The following is a 20,423-nucleotide window of genomic DNA, read 5'->3' on the forward strand; positions in this document are numbered from 1 at the left end:
TACTCCATCCCTCTCAACTCCCTCCCTGGAGGAGGTGGGATGCAGGATGGAGAGGAGGGAGGAGGAGCTCCTGCGAGTGAGGGTCCTGCCGCAGATCCCAGGCTGGATGGAGGCGGAGCCAAGTGCCCAGGAGTAGGGGGAGCCCGCCCCCCGCTGCCAAGGTCCTCTGGCAAGTAGAAGAAGGTAGGAGAAATAAGGTCGGAGCCTGGGCCCTGGGCCTGGGGTTTAGCAGACGGAGGGTCTGAGGACGAGCTGGCAGATGGGGAAGGGCCTGACATTCCCATCTCCCAGGCCCTGGAGGGGACAGTTTCCAGGAACCCCTAAGGCCCAGCCTTCTTTCCTGCAAACTTAAGCCTCGGACATCACACTGGCCCCAGAGAACTGACTCTGCCCTCAAATTGCCCCCCCCCCGCACTGCCTCCTGCTGCCAAATGCTTTTCCTTCCTCTGCCTCTGTGGGGAGGAAGGGGGACGGGGAGACCACAGCAGGACTACGCCAGGACCCAGGCCAGAGGCTCCGGCCCTTCTCCCCTGGTGAGGCGGGCCCTCCCCTGTGCCCCAGCCTCGCTCTCTCAGCTGAGTGCTGCTTCTGCCCCTGGAACGCGAGCTCCACGAGCACGGATGCCATCGCTCTTGTTTACCCCTCTGTCTGGCTCTTAGCAGCAGCCTGTCCTGCGGGCCAGGATGGGTGGCGACAGTGGCAGGGGTGGGGTCTCTTTTTGGTGACTCCCCAGCAGCCCTGGGGCCACGACCACCAGGACTCAGGCCCCAGCCCCTAATCTGACACAGAGGCCGTGCTTCGTCCATGCAGGCTGCCAGCGAGAGCACAGCCTGGAGCCCGCTCTGGCATCCAGGTCTGTGGGCCTGAGGCGTTCCTCGCTGGTAACCCACCCCTGGAGGCCTTTGAGCCACAGATGGGCTTTATTCCCCCGATTCCCGAGCCCTGCTCTGCCTCCCTCACCGCCCTTCGAGAAAGCAGAATTCGTTCCCCAGGGCCCTCCAGAGTTCTTGGTACTGAGCAGGGCCTGCTTGGGAGTTTCCTGGCAGCCTGGGAAGCAGGGGGTCCCCTTGGCCCCTTCAGCTAAAACCTGGGCTCCTGGGTCTGTCTTTACCCCCATTCCTCGTGGCCTCTCTCTATGCCTCGAGAACCAGCAAGTGGCAGGGCCCTCCCCGGTGGTAGGGAGGAAAAACTTCCTTGTCACACCTTTGTGCAAAGCTATTCAGTGACTCCACTTACCACCAGATAGTTAAAGACACACATATCCCCTGTCCCCTGCCACTACCGCCCTGCCTCTCTCTCTCTCTCTCTCTCTCTCTTTCTCTCTCTCTCTCTCTCTCTCTCTCACACACACACACACACACACACACACACACAGAGTTCAGGGTCTAGCCATGCCCAATTTCTCACCACTCCGCTTTACCCATCCAGACAGCAGGATCTTTCCTCCCTTCCACCCGGCCCCAAATGCCTTCATCTCTGGGCCAGACTCCTATGTTATCGTGAAGGCCCAGCTCCATCATCTCCTCCTCTGGGAAGTCTTCCTTGCTGTCCCCAAACAGAGTATGGGCCTTTGCCCTTGGGATGTCACCGTGCATATATTTGTCCGCAGGTCCTGCTCTCTCCTGGGCTGTGGCAAAACAAACAACAAACTAGCCTGGGGTCTCAGGGATTCTAGTCTGATGGGAGACATGTCCCTCCGTGTGACACATGCGATAGTAGAGGGACATGTGTACAAGGTGTCTGGGAGCCTAGGGCCACAATGCCCGGTGGTCCCGTGGAGGCAGAGCTTACAGTAGGCACAGAGGATCGTAGGCGGTGCCCCTGAGCAGGGAGCACGGCAGGTGGCCCGGTACCAAGGCATGACGCATCGAGGACTCACAAATCATTGTCTAAGCAGAGCGTAAAGTACAAGAGGCAGGGAGTGGGGGGGAGATAAGGCCCGTCTCAGAGGCAGGAGCCTCAAGCTCATGAAGCTCCTGCTCCATTAAGTAGGAAATACGGCGTGTTCGCAACATTCAGGAGGGGGTGGACGCGAACCTCTCATCCAGCCACGATTTCATGTGCTGTTGCTAATTTATCAAGGCGATGGTTCAGGACCAAATGAGGCCCAAAGTGGTCCAAGTCCCAGTTTAAAAGTAACACTGGGACATTTTCCAGTTTAACAAATGGAATACTGGAATGGAATACTGGAAGCTTTTAGAAAGAATTCTTTCTAAACCCTTTGAAATTGAATTCCTGGGACTTCTAGCTTTCCTAGAGCTAATAAGGATTTATCCCATAAACTGTTAGATAGATTCAAAGTTTTCATAGACATATGCATCTTTTTTTAAAGGGCCATGATAAGGAATTTGGATTTTATCCTGAGAGCAATGAGGAATTAGCAATGGGTTTTATTTTATTTTATTTTTAATTATGCTACTTTATTTTATTTTATTTATTTTTAGTAACCACAGCCATGGCATATGGAAGTTCCTTGGCCAGGGACTGCCTCTGAGCCACAGCTGCAGCAACACCAGATCCTTTAACCCACTGCACAGGGCTGGGAATCGACCCCACGTCTCCGCAGCAACCTGAGCTGCTACAGTCAGGTTCGTAACCCACTGCACCACAGTGGAAACTCCTAGTGATGGGTTTTAGAGGAGAGGATGATCAGAGTTCCAGCTAAGGAGGATCCCCCGTCTCTAACGAGGAGAGGGACTAATAAGAACAAGACTGGAGGCAGGGAGGCTGGCGGCTGCGGCGCTGTCACAGGTGGACAATTTGACGAAGGGCTGAGCTCAGGTCATAGCAGTGAGGTGGGAGGAAGACGGGTCTGTAGGAACTTGCTAAGGTGGGGGGCACGGGGGGGGGCGGGGGGGGGACTCACAGGATGGGTGATGGGCCAGGGATAGGGGCTGAGGGAGGACGCGGATGGTCCCCGTGCCTGGCTTGGACGCTTGGCTGGTGCTGGTGCCTTTGCTGAGCTGGGAGGGCGGGAGGAAGGGCTAAGGGGTTTGGAGGGAGATGCTGAACTCAGCTGATTTCCAGTGTGTCTCCTAGGATGGAGCGTAGTGCCTGGCAGACAGGAAGCCCTCCGTATAGAGAATGAATGACTGTAACAATGAACGGACGAATGAATGAATGAAGTGCCTTGGGCTGCACAGGCTCATCATTCAAGGAGATGCCTCCTGAGTCCCTAATTCCTTCCCCTCCCACCTGTGTCCTGGCTCTGGGTGCCCCAGACAAAGAACTGCTTTGACACTTGAACTTTCTTTGTGCAGAAGCATCAGCCTTGGCCCCCCAATCCCTGGGGCCTGGCACCTCCAGCCTTCCCAATGCCCCTCTTCCCTGGAGTGGTTCCACAATGCCTCGTGCTGATGAAGCCCCAGGCCCAGCCCCACCCAAGCTGCAGAGGGCTCCTTCCACCGCTTCCTATCGGACCCTGCAGATGCAGGATGCGGACCCAGGGACAGGCTGGGGGAAGGACAGGGCCTGGCCTCAGCTGGGCAGGGACAACAGTCACAGCGGGGCACCCGGGCTGTCCTATCCTGAAAGAGGCTGAAGGACTGAGAGCCTGTGTTCCAGGGAGCAGAACAGCCAGGGAGGTCAGGAGGGCTGGTTCCAGGAGGCCACGGTGGGGGCTGGCCCCGCAGGCACCTGATCCCTGGGCTCCTAAAGCGGCTGCTCTGTGGACCCTCTCAGGTGAGGCAGGCCCCCGGCCAGGGTCCCACCCTGGACTCCAGTCCACCCAGGGCAGTGTGGGCTGGGATGGGGGTGGGGCAGGGGAGCCGGCTGAGGTCTCCTGGGATGGCACAGGAAGCTGAGGCTGACGGGCACAGGCTCTGTTCCCAGACCCCAGGACTCCCCTTCGCAGATCCTAACCCTCCCGGGGCCGGAGACCCACCACCCCTCGAACACAGGCACTTCCCTCCCTCCCCTCCTGCTTTGCCCCCGTGGCTTCTGTTTATAACCTGCCTCCCTTGTGGGACTGTGAGCCCCCAGAGGGCAGGCAGCCTGGGTGCCGAGCTTTCAGATAACACGAAGTACGAGGCTTGGGACGGGGCGGGCCTCGCTTTCTCATCTCTGCTGAAGCCACCCAGGCTCAGCCAGAGGCCAGAGGGCATGGGGAAGGGTGGGGAGGGAAGGAAATGCCCTTGAGAGGAAGGGAAAGAATGGCGAGGGAGGGGGCTCCCTGCCGGGTCCGAGGGGACAGAAGAAAGGGTGGGATGAGGCGGGCTCTGCCAGGAAGAAATCTCAGCGCTGTGTGTCATGCCCACGGCAGTCCCAGCCCTCAGCGCCCGTCTCCTCCTATGAGATCCACCTGCTGCTCACAGGCACCACCTGGGCACACACGATCACACACTCACATGTGCCGCACGCACCGGCACACACGCCAGCCTTCGGTTGCCCCCAGGCTGGGGTCCACCTGCAGCCGCCCCCCACCTGGGCCCTGACCGCAGAAGCTGGGCTTGGCCCAGCCCGGGTGCCCTCTTCTTTTGGTCTCCGCCCTCGTGCCTGATGCTGATCTGGGGTCTCAGAGGAGGTACCCAGGAGGCAGGGGGAAGCGGGGCCCTCACACTAATGCCAGAGGCAAGCAGAGGAAGAAGCTGGGAAGCAGGGGTCTCTGGTTAAGCCTGGAACACCCATCGGCACAGGCACTGCCACGGGCCCCAGGCTTTGGCGCTGGGCAGGTGGTGGCCTAGGAGGCCTCCCCTTCCACCCTCCCCTCACCCCCCCGCCAGAGTCCAAAGAGCACAGGTGTGGCTTCCTCAGGGCCTCACCACCATAAGGCCTGCCTGCTCCATCAGGGCTCGCTGGATCACAGGACCTCTACCTGCGGCCACGCCACTAGCAGAGAAGCCACTGCCTTCCCATCCGGAGCCCCAGACCACCGGCTCAGACACCTGCTCCTTCAGGGGACCAGCCACCAGTCCCCACTGGAACCCAGGTAAGGGCCTGGCCCTCAGGAAGATCAGGGCCCAGCCGAGCCTTGGGGGATCCCAGGGCTTTGGAGGCAACTCAGTGGCTTCCCAGGCCAGGGTCTCCAGCCCATTCTCAGATGTAGCCAGAAGGAGGAAGCCCAAGACGGGCTTGGGGCTCAGCCTCGGGTGAGCCAGCCGGAGAGGAGGGCTCCAGAGTATCTCTGGGCTGCTTCTCTCAGGGTCTGTGATGCAGACATGAACTCTTTCCCTGCTCCAAGCTCCTAAATTTGGGGAAATCGGGCTGCTACAGCCCCCGTTCCCAGGGGCAAGGCAGACCAGAGTCAGCCCCCACTTCCCCCCCCACCTCTCATCCCCCCATCGCCCCTCCGCCACCTTGAGGGTCTCCCCATCCCCTGTCTGCTTGGCAGACTCTTGAGCGCAGATGTTTTCCTGGACTTGCCACAGAGACCCACAGGGACCATCCTGGAGTGGGTGTGTGTGGGGGGGCACTGGTGGGTAGGGAGAGGTGCCAACCTCAGCAGAGCACAGTTTCTCTGTCTTCTGGATCTAGAAGCAGGAAGTGCTGCAGCCTGAGAGGTGGAGCTGCGGGTGGTGGGGGCAGGCTTTGGGAACCCCGTACCCTTGGAGAGGACAGGGATCCTTCCAAACAACGGAAGCAGAAACCCGGCCGCCCCTCCACGGTCCCTGAATTGTTGACTAGCAACTCATTTCCCCAACACTGAGTCACCTTATCAGCTCCTCTGCTATTTTCATAGCAGTCGTCGTAATAGGGGTGTGGGCTGTTCTCTGACACTTTGCCCGGGATATTCCAAGGTTTCTGGACAACTCAGATGCACCACGCAGATGCCCAGACACTCACACCACCGACACCCTGGTCATGATGCACACACATCTCGTGGAAGTCACACACGCCCCTGACCCTCACGCTCCACCGACTCCTGCTCCACCCCGCGCACACGCACGCACCGCATTTACCTCCCTTCCGTGTCAACATAAACATCTTCTAGACCCTCCTTCTGGGCCAGGAGGGCACTGGAGGGTACAGTGGGGACAAGATCAGTCTGTCCTCAGGCGGTCACAGCCCGGGGACCGAGGCCCATAACAGTTTGAGCATAGCGTTTGCAGTCAGACCTGGCTGGTTTCATTCTCGATTGAATACTTACTTGTGACTTCAGACCTGTTACCCTCGTTGAGCCTCCACATCCTCACCTGGTAAATGGGCTGATAGTAGGTCCCAGCCAGCAAGGCTGTTTTGAGAATTAACGGAATTGATGGAGGTAAAGGCTGGAGGACAGCACATAGGGCCAAGGAAGGAGAAGCCAGGGTAGTGAAAAATAAATGGTACCGTATTCACAAGGCTCACGGCACTCACCAGGGTGACTGCTGTTGATAGAGAGGAATGCACAAGTTTCGGCATGGCCTTGGGAGGGTGGGCAGGGTGGAAGGGGGTAGTCACGGAGGGCTTCACTGAGGAGGTGATCCTTGAACTGGAATTGATTTATTTAGTTTTTTATTGAGTTAACCTTGGTTTATAACATTATGTGTTTCATGTGTACCATGTATTTCTACTTCTATATACACAACCGTGGGCTCACCACGAAAAATTTGATTTCCATCCATCGCCACACAGTTAATCTTTACTCATGTCACCCTCTCTCCTGTCCCCTCTGATAACCTCTGTTCTCTGTATCTACATTTTGGTTTGGTTTGTTCGTTTATTTATTTAGTTTTAGCTATTTATTTATTTATTTTTTGTCTTTTTGCTATTTCTTGGGCCGCTCCTGCGGCATATGGAGGTTCCCAGGCTAGGGGTTGAATCAGAGCTGTAGCCGCCAGCCTATGCCAGAGCCACAGCAACGCAGGATCCGAGCCACATCTGCAACCTACACCACAGCTCATGGCAATGCCAGTCCTCAACCCACTGAGCAAGGGCAGGGACCGAACCCTCAACCTCATGTTTCCTAGTTGGATTCGTTAACCACTGCGCCACGACAGGAACTCCTGTTCATTTATTTTTGTTTGTTTGCTTTTTTTTCTTTTTTCTTTTTTTTGTCTTTTTGCCTTTTCTAGGGCCGCTCCCGCGGCATATGGAGGTTCCCAGGCCAGGGGTCGAATCGGAGCTGTAGCCCCCGGCCTACACCAGAGCCACAGCAACGCGGGGTCCAAGCCATGTCTGCAACCTACACCACAGCTCATGGCAATGCCAGATCCTCAACCCACTGAGCAAGGCCAGGGATTGAACCCGCAACCCCATGGTTCCTAGTCGGATTCGTTAACCACTGAGCCATGACGGGAACTCCTCTTTGTTTCTTACATTCCACCTATGAGTGGAATCCTCTGATGTCTGTCTTTCTCTGCCTAGCTTATTTCATTTAGCGTAATACCCTCAAGGTATTATGTTGCACATGGCAAGGTTTCATCTTTTTTATGGCTGCCTAGTATTCCACTGTATACACCACATCTCCCTTATCCATTCATCTGTGGAAGGGCACCTACAGTGTTTGCATGTCTTGGCTCTTGTAAATAAGGCCTGAATGACTATAGGGAGCACACATATCTTTTCCAACCAGTATTTTCATATTCTTTGGATAAAGAACCAGAAGTGGGATTGCTAGATCATGTGTTAGTTGTATTCTTATTTTTTGAGGTGTTTCCATACTGCTTTCCACAGTGGCTGTGGCATTTTATATTCCCACCAATGGCACACAAGGGTTCCCTTTTCTTCACGTCCTTACAAACATTTGTTATTTCTTGCCTTTTTGATAATAGACATTCTGACCGGTGTGAGGTGATACCTCCTATGACTTGCATTTCCCTAGTAATTAGTGCTCGTGGCCATCTGTGTATTTTCTCTGGAACCTGGGGCTGGGATTCAGAAGTGAGGCTGGGGCGGGACTCCGGGCAGAGGATTCAGAATATGTAAAGGCAAAGAGAAAGAGATTTGGTAAGATATTCAGGGAAGTGCAGATCACTGGCGCAACCTACAGAGCCCCACAATAAATGTGCGTGTACACACACACACACACACACACACCCCTCCTGAGCGGATCCCCAGTGTAAGAGCCAACACTGGCCTTCTCCCAATTCGCAGAATTGAAACAGGTGTGGATGAGAGGATTGCTTTGGTAAGGAAAGCTGCTGAACCTCGTGCTTTGCCTGCAGAAGCTAGGCACACCCATCCAGCATCTATTACACTCAGGCCAGGATGGGATCTGGTTCCACGTGTCTGTCCATGCAGCTTTCCTGAGGCCGTTAGAATGATCTAATAGAGGCTGGGAGTGTGCCTGGACCTCTGAGGCCCAGCTCAGGCGGAGGGCTCCTCGGCGCAGAGCACAGCTGGAGATGGATCCAGAAAGGCCCCTGCAGCCAGGGGCTTTGGGTCTGGTCCTAGAAGCCCCAGATCCGAGCTTGGTCCAAGTCTCATCTCTGGGTCGGGGATGGGCCGTGACAGCTGCTCTCCTGCCCTGCTCTGCCCTGGTGTCCCTCTCCCCAGCTCTGACAGCTGTCTCTTCCCTCCAGTTTGGGTTCTAGGGCGTCATCTCAGCAGCGTCAACATGTCCCGGCCCAGCAGCAGAGCCATTTACCGTAAGCTGTCCCCCTGTGTCCTCTCCCCTGCCCTTATCTGAGCTCCCCAAACCCCTGCCCTCCGCTCTCCCCCTCCCCATGCCCACCACCCCCATGGCTGTGTATCTCTCACCTCCTTCTCCCGCCCCCACCCCCTTGCTCTGTGTCTTGGCAGTGCACCGGAAGGAGTATGTGCAGAATCTCACCTCAGAGCCCACCCACCTGCAGCACAGGGTAGAGGTGAGTAACCCGGGGGCCCCGACAATTTGCTGATCCAACCCGCGTTTTCCCATGCACCTGCCGCCCTGACAAAAAACAGACGTCTTAGATAAGTCTTTGCCATGGAAGTCCATAGCCTGCCCCAGCCAGATCAGGGGGCTCGGGTCCAGCAAGGCTCACTGAGCATCTGCTAAGAGCGGGTAAGGACGAGGACAGGGCGGGGCGCTGGGCATTGGCAAGGGGGGCGGGGCTAACGGTTGAGTCAGTGGACATCCTATCTCCGGGCAGGAACAAATAGCAGAGGGATGGGTCAGGAGCTACCTGCCTCCACCCCACCCTACCCCACCCCGTCTCTGGGCCCACTTCCTGCCCCAGGAAACTGCTCTTTGCCCAGGATCTGGCACAACTAGTGGAAGGAATATGTGAGGTCAGTGGTCCCTTGGAGGACTTGAAAGGACCACTGTGGGGAGGGTCTGGGATTGAGCTTCTGGGGCAGGAATGCATGGCATGGAGGCTGGGATGGGGGCTCTGGCCCTGCCTGGAGGGATGACATGGGCACTGCCCAACCTAGCTGCTGGAAGAGTTGTTGACGCCATGGTGAGAGCTCAGACGGGCGGGGTGGGGCACGAAGAGCAGACACCAGGTCAGACTGAAGGTCTGGGGTAGAAACCGCCCCTGGGCAGCAGCAGATTCAGAGCCTCATGGAAAAGCAGGGAGGGATGCTGGAGCAACAGCGTAGAGGCTCCAGAGGCGGCACTTCCCCAGCCAGCTTGGTTGGGACCAGGAGCGGTGGGCTTTGGGGAGGGGGTAGGGGTTGGGAACTGGCTTCGTTTAGGTCCAGCAAGCAAAAGCAAGAGGAGGCATGTCGAGGATGCCAGGGTGTTTGCTCGTGACATCAGGGGCCCCTGAACATGCTGCCTGGTGAACTGGGAGAGGAGCTGGGAGCTAGGCAGGAGGCGGGGTGGTGGAATCAAGGGGCAGGAGGCTGACGGGATGGCACCCCCCACAACAAGATCCTGGAGAGGAGGGCGAGGGGCAGGACCATGAGAGTGATGGTGGCGTTTGGATGGGAGAAGGAAGGGGTCTCCTTGGGGGGCAAGAATGACAGCAAAGCCCTGCTGGAATGATCAGACTAGCGAGGAGACTGAGGTCCGTGTGGACCTCTTGGGGCAGGCTTGACCTTTTCTTGAGAGCCTGGGAGGTGATGGCTTAGCAGAAGTGGGACAGGCATTCTGGGCACAGGGAACAGCATGAGCAAAGGCACGGAGATACAAATGCTAGGTCAGGGAGGAGAAGGACCAGGCTGGGGTGGTAATTCCCAAATAGCGCGAACAATGCTAAGGACAGAATCTGAGCATCCTCTATCCCATCCAGAGGAGTTCAGACATATTTGTTGGGTAGGTGGAGCCAACATCTGCCCCATCCGGTCCCCTCAGCTGGCTGGACTCTTCCCTGCCAACCACCTTTTTTTTTTTGTTTTTTTGTTTTTTTGGCCACCCCACGCATATGGAATTCCCAGGCCAGGGATCAGATCCAGGGATCAGACAAGGGTTTTTAAAGACACCACCAATCTGGTTGTGCCACAGTGGGAACTCCTGGCCTGGACTCTTAAAGGCCATGACTGTCCTGCCTCCAGACTCCTAAGCCCCTTCCTACAGCCCATCGGACCCCAACTGAGGGGCTCCATCGTTGCCTGACTGCCTCTGGCCTTCACAGTGGCCCTTGAGGGCTGCTTTATGGGAACTGCCTGGGACCTCCTCATAAGGAAGCCAGGGATGCGTCTTCCTCCTCTGCTGCCTGTCCCCACCCCCACCCGTGATGCCCTCTCCAGACCTTCTCCCAGTCCTCGGCCTCCTCTCTCCTCAGCACCTGATGACATGTAAGCTGGGGACACAGAGAGTCCAGGAGCCCAAGGATGCCCTGCAGAAGCTGCAGGAGATGGACACTCAGGGCCGGGTGTGGAGCCAGGACTTGCTCCTGCAGGTCCGCGATGGCTGGCTCCAGCTGCTGGACATCGAGACCAAGGTCAGCGTCCCATCATTCCCCACAAGGGGTCATGGCTAACCTAGACTGTGGGAAAGGCACTGGGCATGGACAGCAAATCCCTCCTCGTCCTACATGGCAGCCGCCCTCCCCCCCCCACAATATGTACCCACAACTAGGAAGGAGCCAGGGACAGGGGCACAGGGGTCAGGGGAGATGACACTCCTTCAAGTGGCCACTAGAAGGGTGAGGCAACCCAGGGCAGGAGCTCCCGGGGGACAGCTGGCTCTTAGGGACCTCACAGCCAACCTCTCTGCCTGGCTCAGGAGGAGCTGGAGTCTTACCGCCTGGACAGCATCAAGGTCATGGATGTGGCACTTGACACCTGCTCCTACAACTCTGTCCTGTCCATCACAGTGCAGGATTCGGGCCTGCGAGACGTTAGCACCCTGCTCTTCCAGTGCCCGGAAGTGGGGGTGAGTGGGTGTGGGAGTCAATGACCAGCACCCCTGCCCCTCCCCCACCCCCCTACCCCTGCCACAGCCTGCCTGCTTGCTGCTTCCTGCAGGCAGAGCGACTGAAGACCAGCCTGCAGAAGGCTCTGGAAGAGGACTTAGAGCAAAGGTAGGCAGCCTCTGCCCCAGCCCACCTGCCCGAGCTCAGGGCTCAGAGCTCAGGCCTGCGTCTGTTCCACATCTATGGGAGCCCGGGAGCCTGTGGCCCAGTAACACATGCATTGACCTGGGAACGGGCCAGGCTGGAACTGGGGTGCAGCTGGGCATGGGGAAGGCTGTGGGGCTGGGCCCAGAGAACACTGGAGGCTGTCCCCAGAGACGGACATGGGACCAAGAGGTCTCGGAGGGCAGAGATGAGTGAGACAGCAAGAGTCAGGGAAGAGTTCAGATGGAGACCAGGGAACAGAACCAGGGGGGTTCCTGGAGAGAGATGGGCACCCTGGGTCATGGGGCAGATGGGTGGGCAGAGCTTCTGTGCCAAGAACCTTGTCAAAGCTGTTTCCCTACCATGTCCTCGGCAGACCCCGATTTGGAGCCCTCCACCCAGACCAGGACAGATGGAGGGGGCCTCCCCTGGAAAGGCCACTCCCTAAGGAGCAAGCACCCCCTTTTGAGCGGGGACCCCCTCCAGAACAGCCCCACTGGATGGCCCCAGAGCAGAGTAAGTTCGGGCATGAGGACCAGTGGGAGGCGAGGGTTCTGATCAAAGATGAAAGAGCGTCTGGGCCACGGTCCCCTCCCATTGCAGACACACCACCGTCCCCAAGGCCCCTGCCGCACCCCTCCAGCGTCCACGAGCGGAGCGCCTTCACTCCGCCTCCTTTGAGGCGGCCCCCATCCCCCGAGAACCCTGAACGGGATGAGGTAACAGCAGATCGGCTCGGGCTTGTGGATGCTTTGGGGCCTGGCTGAAGGGAGGACACCAATTGTCCCCCCGACCCCAAGGAACCAGGTCCCAGGATGGCCAAGGCTGGCCTTGGGCTGAGGGGGGACATGGAGTCTTGGTCAGACCCTGGGCCTTGCCGTGGCGGGTGTGGGGGTGCTGGGAGTGCCGGGGCTCGAGCTGCCCACTCAGGCCCCAGGGTGTTTGGGGTCCAGGAGGTGCTGAACCACGTCCTAAAAGACATCGAGCTGTTCGTGGGGAAGCTGAAGGAGGCCCAGGCCCTGTCAAAGACCAGCCGTAAGAAGAAGAGATGGCGCAAGAAGACAAAAAAGGGAGGTGAGTGCTGGGGCCTGCAGGACAGGAGTAGGGGTTGGAATTACCTGGGTCCCGCTACCTCCCCGCCTCTCTCTCCAGGGGTGACAGAAGCACATTACATTGACTGCTTCCAGAAGATCAAGTACAGCTTCAACCTCCTGGTATGTGGCTCCCCGCACGTTCCCCAGCTCTTCCCCCCAGCCCCCCGCTCCAGCAATCCCCCCTCCCCGGTCTCACAGACACCCCAGGCTTCTCCCCACTTTGGGGACTTTTTGGAGAATGCCAGGCTCCCTGCCAAGGCCCGGAACAATTATGGGCCCCTGGGGTCCTGGTGAAGGTGGGGTGAAGGGATGGGTGGTGACAGGCATCCCTCTGTGTCCCCAGGGGAAGCTGGCCATCAGGCTGCAGGAGACAAGTGCCCCTGAGTTTATACACATCCTCTTCCAAACTCTGGACTTCGTGAGTCAGGGGAGGGCAGGGTGGTACAGAGGGACATGCTGAAGTTAAGATGGGACAGAGGCCAGGGTGGGCAGCAGGGGGCAGAGGAGGGCTGTGGGTCTGCCTCTCATTCACCCCAGCACACCCTTGTCCTTGACCCCAAGACACCAGCCTCACTCAGCCGATGAGATGGGCTGGGGTAGGAGACCGGGACACCAGCGGCGGCGGGAAGGAGTAGGCCTGGGACAACGTGGCATTGCCAAAGTGGGAAACCAGGGACCCCGGGCCCTTTCCCACTCCCATCTGGTCCTGTGGGAGCCCAGGCTTCCTGACACCTTCTGTCCCTCCCCTAGATCTTAGCCCAGTGCCCTGAGCCTGACCTGGCAGCCCAAGTGATCTCACCTCTCCTCACCACCAAAGCCATTGACCTCTTGCAGTCCTGTCTAAGTCCATTGGAGAACAGCCTCTGGAAGGGCCTGGGCAAGGCCTGGACCACCAGCCAGTAAGTGATGACAAGGCCTGAATGAGTTGGGGGCAAGTGGCATGGGGCACGGGGCAGGACACTGGAAGAGGTAGGCTCTATGTTATATCTTAAAAAAAAACCCAGAGGAATTCCTGCTGTGGCGCAGTGAGTTAATGAGCAGCTTGTCTTGGTGGTGTTGCGGGTTTGATCCCTGGCCTGGCGCAGTGGGTTAGGGATCTAATGTAGCTGCAGCTGTGGCTCAGATTCCATCCCTGACCTGAGAACTTCCATATGCCCAGTTATGGCCCAAAAAGGAAAAAACAAACAAATTCTGTACCTATTAAACTAGAAAAACAAAACAAACAAACAAAAATCCATACCCAGTCCTCCGTCTCCCCAGCCCCTGGTAACCTCTACTTTACAAAATATCTCAAAACAAACTGGGAGAATCTATGTGGAGTTTTAAGTTATACTCAATTATATACATTCAATTGTATACATATAAGTTATATACAAACAATGGGGGAGGGGGAGGAAACACCACTTCGCATCACCCACCACCGAAGGGAAAGCATTAGCTCAGAAAAGAAAAAAAAAGACCAATTCTTCCCAAGAAAAGAGAGTTGGCAATCTTCTACTAAACTTTTTCTCATTTTTGTCAAGATCAAAGTGAAAAAGTTGTCTCAATCCAGGCTAGATTTTAAGAATTACATGTAAGAGATGCTACAAATGTAACATCCATGAGTCACAACTGGGAGTTCCCATGGTGGCTCAGCAAGTTAAGAATCTGACTAGTATTCAGGAGGACACAGGTTCGATCCCTGGCTCAGTTGGTTAAGGATCTGGTGTGGCTGGGAGCTTCGGGGTAGGTTGCAGACGTGGCTCAGATCTGGCACGGCTGTGGCTGTGGCTGTGACCTAAGATAGCATATGCAAAAAAAAGAAAAAAAAAAAAAAAAAGAGTCGTAACCAACCAGCCCAGCTGAGCAGCTAAGACAGAGCTAGCTAAGAGCTAACCCTCTTTCTGAGCAGTTGGGCAGCGAGGCCAAACAGATGATAGCCGTTGGGGGTCAGGTGGGGTGGGGTGTCCAGCTTGAATATGCTGAGCTGAGGTGTCAGGGGAACTTTATTTTTTTTCTTTTCTTTTTTTCTTTTTTTTTTTTTTGTCTTTTTGCCATTTCTAGGGCCGCTCCCGTGGCATATGGAGGTTCCCAGGCTAGGAGTCGAATCGGAGCTGTAGCCACCAGCCTATGGGATCCAAGCCACATCTGCAACCTACACCACAGCTCACGGCAACACCGGATCCTTAACCCACTGAGCAAGGCCAGGGATCGAACCCGCAACCTCATGGTTCCTAGTCGGATTCATTAACCACTGCGCCATGACGGGAACTCCTCAGGGGAACTTTCCATAGAGACAGGGTGGAGGCTGTCAACAGGGTGGAGCTCCCCTCTCCTAGGGGAGAGGCTGGCTACATGGGCTGGAGGACAGTCAGCACAGAAGTGACAGCTGGGCCCAGAGGCAAGTGTCACAGTGGGGGCCCCAGAGCTCACTTTAACAAGCGTGGTCTGCTCTCCCCAGGAGAGATGGGCTTGAGGAAACTTCTGGGCCACAGGAAACAGGGTTAAGACAGGAAAGAGAAATCCCAGAGCATTAACAGGAGAAACAGCAAAAGCAGGTGCATAAGAACCAAAGGAGAAGAGGGCTTTACAAAGAGACATCAACTGGGAAATAAGCCAGGCATCTAGCCTACTGAGCCCCATTAAAGGGTTTTTGTGTCCAGTTTATCCAAAGACATAAATGATAATGTAATGTCATCTGTTCCTTTTATTGTGGGAGGATGTACACAGGATAAAATGTATTTGAACCATTTTTAGGTGTATAATTCAATGGCATTAGGTACATGCATGGTGTTGTGCAACCACCCCCACTATCCATTTCCAGAACTTTCCAACATCCCGAACAGAAACTCTGTACCCACTAGACAATTAACCAAAACTCTGTACCCATTCCTCTTTTCCCAGCCCCCGGTAACTTCTATTTTCTGTCTCTGTTTATTATTTTAAATATAATATTACGTCAGATGTGCCTAAGAGGTTTTCTCATTTCATAAAACAACCAAAAATGAATGAATGAAATAAAAGACAGAAACACAGAAAACAGAATAGCCCAACAGATGTAAAAACCCTCCAAAAAGTTGCACTTTGGGCAGATTGTGTTCAAGTGGCTTGATTTTAAGTAAACTGACTGAGATTTATAAACAACGGCTAAATTCTGTGAGAATCCAGGATATAGACCATAGAAGGCCATTTGGATTTAGCAATCGGGAGATTATAAGGACTTTAGAAGAACCAGTTTCAACAGAGAAATGGCAGAGGTAAAAGTCAGGTTGCAAGGAATCAGGAAAGAACCAGAGATACGAAAATGTAGGCAGGGCATATGGCCACATCCTCAAACGATTTCACAAAGATAAGGTAAGAGAATGACAGCTTATTCTAAAGGGTCAAGCAGAGGTGAAGCACTTTTTTAGGGCAAAGAAAAGGAGCCAATTAAAAAGGAGCCAATTTAGGAGTTCTCTTTGTGGCTCAGCGGTTAACAAACCCCACTAGCATCCATGAGGACACAGATTTGATCCCTGGCCTCACTCGGTGGGTTAAGGATCCAGCGTTGCCGTGAGCTGTGGTGTAGGTCACAGATGCAGCTTGGATCCTGAGTTGCTGTGGTGTAGGCTGGCAGCTGTAGCGCCAATATGACTCCTAGCCTGGGAACCTCCATATGCTGCAGGTGCAGCCCTACAAAGCGGGGAAAAAAAAAAAAAAAAAAAAAAAAAAAAAAAAAAAAAAAAAGAACCAACTTAAAAGGCCAGGTATTCAGAAAAGGGGACAATTTATTTGTTCCTCTTGCATAAGTATCTACTAGCTGCATCCTCTGTCACATGCACTGAACTCAAAATGCAGCTCCCAAGGATTTCAACGCAGTAAGAAAACCAGACATGTGAGAATCACCTGCAATTCAGCCTGAGCGGGACCATAATCCAGGGTGAGGGAGGTCAGCAGCAGTGCAGAAAAGACTTTCACCTCCGCCTCTACGGGGCAGGGAGGGGACTTCCTCGAGGCGGGGAGCTGGCAATCCAGGGGGAGGGAAGAGGAGTAGAACCCACGCAGGGCAAGCCTGGAGGCCACAAACAGCATCGTTCTTCCTGGGTCCTGGGCAATGGCTGAGCAGGGAGGCTGAGAGGCAAGTTCCAGCCCCCACCCTAGAGCCAGGTGCAGCGCTCTGCTGAGCTCACAATGGGAAGTCCGCACCCTAGCGGGCTAGAAAGAAAGAGGTCTGCTCCCCCACAACGGGGAAAAACAGGTTAGACCCCAAGGGGGTCTTCCAGAACCCCCCAACAGTGAGATAAAGTACCCGGTGCAGTTGCGATGGCGTGGATGTAACTGCACTTTCACAGGCAGAGGGGAGTCTGGCCCGCGGATACCTGCCCCATGGGATTTGTTCAGGCTGATCTGTTGGCTCCAGGGTGGGTGTCCTGGGCCCTGTCCTCCATCACCTCGAAGATCTCCCGGGTGAGGCCCTGTCACCTCCACCCTGGCACAGAGTGGACTCAGCTTTGTTCTCTCCCCAGGGCCAACTGGACGGGCAGTGAGCCCCTGCCCTACCAACCCACGTTCTATGATGGTTGGCAGCTTCCAGAACTTACCTACCAGGTAAGGGGAGCGAAGCACAGAGGCCTGTTTAAAGCCCTGGTCTCTGGCTAGTTCCTGCCCTCCTAGTCCAAACCACAGCCCCCAAGCGGTAGGTGGGTTCTGTGTGGTGGGCAGAGGGGGGAGGGGGTGTGAGGCAGCCGAGCGCAGGTGGGTCCGTGGTCTCCGCCCCAGCTCCCTATCGCCGTGACTGCGGACATCTGTGCTTCCTGCTCTGCCCCTACAGGCGCTCTCAAGATACCAAGATACCACTTCCCTCCGGTAGGTATCCCTGGGCTGAGTCGGGACCATACGGTCCTGGGGAGGACGGGACAGGGCCGGTCCTGTGGGTCTGTGGGTTCTGCATCTCACTGACCTCTGGGCTCTCTTTCGGCCAGACCTGTACACCAACAAGCACATCCTCCCCCTACCGGGGCGACCCCCAGACTCCAGTCCCTTCTTTTTTCACTACTCCCCACACGAATCTCTGACTTCCCAGAGCGTGGCTAGAAGTGCTTAAAGGAGACCTCACATATAGAAAATTCTACTGCTGGGAGACTCCTCAGAAATCAACAACATCTCAGACCCTTTCTGCCTGTAGAAACCTGTACCCTAAGCCCACCGAACAATCACCTGCCCTTAAATTCTGTAGGCTCAAAAGCCACAGCCAGACTCCAGGCAGGAGCTATCTCTGGGCCTCTGGGGCTGAGACAGGGGCCCGATCTCTGAAGCTCCATGCTCCAACCATCTTCACTCTGTCTCTAGGGGAAGCCCTAGTTTAGAGAGCACTTTACACTTCGCTCAAGAGGAGGCATACAACCACAGCCCCAAACTGGGGCCCTCCAGACCTGGATCTGTCAAGCCGGGCCTGCAAATGCAAGTCCTATATGAGTTTGAAGCTAGGAACTCACAGGAACTGACTGTGGTCCAGGGAGAGGTGCTGGAGGTAAGGCACAGGCTTGAGCCAGAAAAGAACGTGGTGGTTGGTGGGAGCTACTAGCGGCCTGGGGTGGGTGGTCCAGGTATGGGACTGCCAGGGTTGGGGGGGGCTAGCGAGGGAGAAGCAACATTGGGAAAGGCCAGGAGGGAGAAAACCTTCGAGGGGAGAGGGAAGGCTGGCTGGACAGAGGCTCGAGTCACTGATTTAGTGACTCTTGGCAGATTCTGGACCAGAGCAAGCGGTGGTGGCTGGTGAAGAATGAGATGGGACGGAGCGGCTACATCCCCAGCAACATCCTGGAGCCCCTCCAGTCGGGGGCTCCCAGGAGCCAGAACGGGTCGCCCTCTCGGGTACTGCTCAGCCCAGACTTTTCAGGAGCTATAAAGCCTGAGTCAGAGGTGGGGGCAGGGGGGATTCGGTGACAGAGGAGACGGTCCTGGTTTAATCAGTATTACGGCATGCTTCCTGTGTGCCGAGCCTGTCGTGGGGCCAGAGCAGAGAACAAGCCTTGTGCCCACTGCATGAGCAGCACGGAGTGAGATAAGTGATGGGATGGCAGCCCAGAGAAGGGACCCAGAGGATGGCGGGCTCCCAGGGGTCATGGCCTCTGACCCCCAGTTCCTGATTCTAGGCTCCAATGCTTCGACTTAGCTCCAGGCCTGAGGAGGTCACAGCGTGGCTGCAGGCAGAGAACTTCTCCACTGTGTGAGTGCCTAGCCCCATGTGGTCCGTGGGGAGAGCCCTTGCAAAGGGCTCGGATAATAACCAGGGAAGCTCAGAGACCCGGAACCTCCAACCTGGCCTGCACGGTGCAAGACAGACCCACATGGGCTGCCCAGTGGCAGCGCCGCCTCTGCCCAGTTAAAGGGAGCAGAAGAAGGGGCCAGTCATGCCTCTGTTGGAGCCCCCTGAGGAGCCCCTGATAGGGGGCAGGCAGCAGGATCGGGGGACTAGGGAAGAAGCTCAGCTGCCAGCCGCCCCTCCCACCACCAGTGGCTCTTCCTCGACGCCTCTCCCTTCAAGGCTAGGGGCTCTGAACTTGGTTTAAGCCAATATGTGTATCTTCCTTCCTCACCTCCAGATAGCCTTTCCATGGAGTTCCCCCATCAGCCCAGCCTCCAAGCCCAAACAGCCTCTGTTCCACCCAGATACCCAGGCCCAGGTCCCTCTGCCCCACCACTGACGGTTTCTGTTCTTTTTGTTCCAGCACCGTGAGGACCCTCGGCTCCCTGACAGGGAGCCAGCTGCTTCACATGAGACCTGGGGAGCTACAGATGCTGTGTCCACGGGAGGCCCCACGGGTCCTGGCACGGCTGGAGGCCGTCAGAAGGATGCTGGGGGTGAGGACACCCTGGGGTCCTGACCCCTGCTGGAAACGCGGGGTGCTCCCAGAGTAAGACTGAGAGTGCCGGGCAGACAAGCCAGCAGGCCCAGCTCTGGGGTGGCACTCAGTGTGGCAGGTCTAGGCACAGGACGGTCCCCCAGGAGCTTGACTTCAAGTGCTCAGGGACGCCTTGAGGCTCCCAGCTGGTTGTGGACATGAGCTCTGGGGTCCCTCACCTGGCACCTGCCTCACCCCCATCTTTTCCTTCCTCAGATAAGCCCTTAGGCACCAACTCAGACACCTCCAAGACCAAGGCTCTCTCACAAGCAAGGCGGCGGATCTGAGATTCTTTAGGGCTCCGAGAGTTCCCCTTTCAGGTCCCCTGGCTGCAGTGAACCCCATACCCCAGCTCACATGGCAAAGAGGATGATCAAGCCCATAGGATGAGACAGATGGTGCCCCTTCTCACTGTGTTGAGAGCTGCTCTCTCCAGTTAACACCTGTTTATTGGATCTCTTTCCTGAGCCTGGAGCACTTATGCCCAGAGCTGTCAGGACTCTGTTTAATGCCTCTCCTCCCCAATAAAATTATGTCCAAGCTTGTCGTGTGCCTCTCTTGCATCTTCCTTTGGTCCTGATGGAGGCCCAAGGTGGGAAGCCAGGAAGAGCTGGGCCACTGGACATGAAATAGCAGCAGCCCTACACCCACCACCAGGCCCGACTGAGTGTGAGCGAGAATTCACTGGAGCTGAGAGTCCGAATTTGAGAACTACAGACCGAGCTCTCCTTACTTTTTAAACAAACTCCAAAATAAGGCTATACTTGATATCTCTATTCTTCTGTGTATATTTCCCCCAGGACATCCCAAGGCATCAGCACAGCTGAGGACACAATACTTCACAGGAGCAAAGAGTTCTGGGGCGGCCAGGGGTAGGTTTTGATCAGCCATACTGATGATCCAGAAAAGCACAAAAAAGTATGTCGTGATCCAGGCTCTACTTGGCAGCTTTCTCTTTTAACGCTTTTGTACTCTCTTGTTTTTTGTTTGGTTTGTTTTGTTTGCTTTTTAGGGCCACACCCGCACGGCATGTGTAAGTTCCCATGCTAGGGGTTGAATCAGAGCTACTGGCCTATACCACAGCCACAGCAACTCAGGATCCGAGCCACATCTGCAAC

At 55.9% G+C, this 20,423-nt stretch overlaps 1 protein-coding gene across 1 annotated transcript; it reads left to right on the top strand.

Moving 5' to 3' along the window:
- The first annotated feature begins 4,747 nt into the window (after positions 1 to 4,747).
- On the top strand, positions 4,748 to 19,850 carry EPS8L3 (EPS8 signaling adaptor L3). The gene is made up of 19 exons (XM_003125864.5): positions 4,748 to 4,927; positions 8,442 to 8,507; positions 8,662 to 8,726; positions 10,572 to 10,730; positions 11,015 to 11,164; positions 11,257 to 11,312; positions 11,725 to 11,864; positions 11,952 to 12,067; positions 12,302 to 12,422; positions 12,501 to 12,562; positions 12,786 to 12,860; positions 13,193 to 13,341; positions 16,927 to 17,008; positions 17,232 to 17,266; positions 17,750 to 17,930; positions 18,146 to 18,274; positions 18,556 to 18,629; positions 19,132 to 19,264; positions 19,522 to 19,850. Exons 2-19 carry the CDS (start codon positions 8,477 to 8,479, stop codon positions 19,531 to 19,533), a joined length of 1,770 nt encoding a protein of 589 aa, XP_003125912.3. The 5' UTR covers positions 4,748 to 4,927; positions 8,442 to 8,476; the 3' UTR covers positions 19,534 to 19,850.
- Positions 19,851 to 20,423: the final 573 nt, after the last annotated feature.

The sequence above is a fragment of the Sus scrofa genome, chromosome 4, assembly GCF_054392235.1.
Source record: "Sus scrofa isolate SSC_HxYL_T2T_F1_AM1 chromosome 4, Sscrofa_HxYL_maternal_Yorkshire_Landrace_v2.0, whole genome shotgun sequence".
NCBI classification, from domain to species: domain Eukaryota; kingdom Metazoa; phylum Chordata; class Mammalia; order Artiodactyla; family Suidae; genus Sus; species Sus scrofa.

Excerpts from the sequence above, each read along its gene's own strand:
- EPS8L3 (XM_003125864.5), top strand. The coding sequence starts at position 8,477 with ATGTCCCGGCCCAGCAGCAGAGCCATTTACC. Across the intron at positions 11,165-11,256 it reads TCCAGTGCCCGGAAGTGGGG|GCAGAGCGACTGAAGACCAG; the intron begins GTGAGTGGGTGT and ends TGCTTCCTGCAG. Across the intron at positions 12,861-13,192 it reads TCTTCCAAACTCTGGACTTC|ATCTTAGCCCAGTGCCCTGA; the intron begins GTGAGTCAGGGG and ends TCCCTCCCCTAG.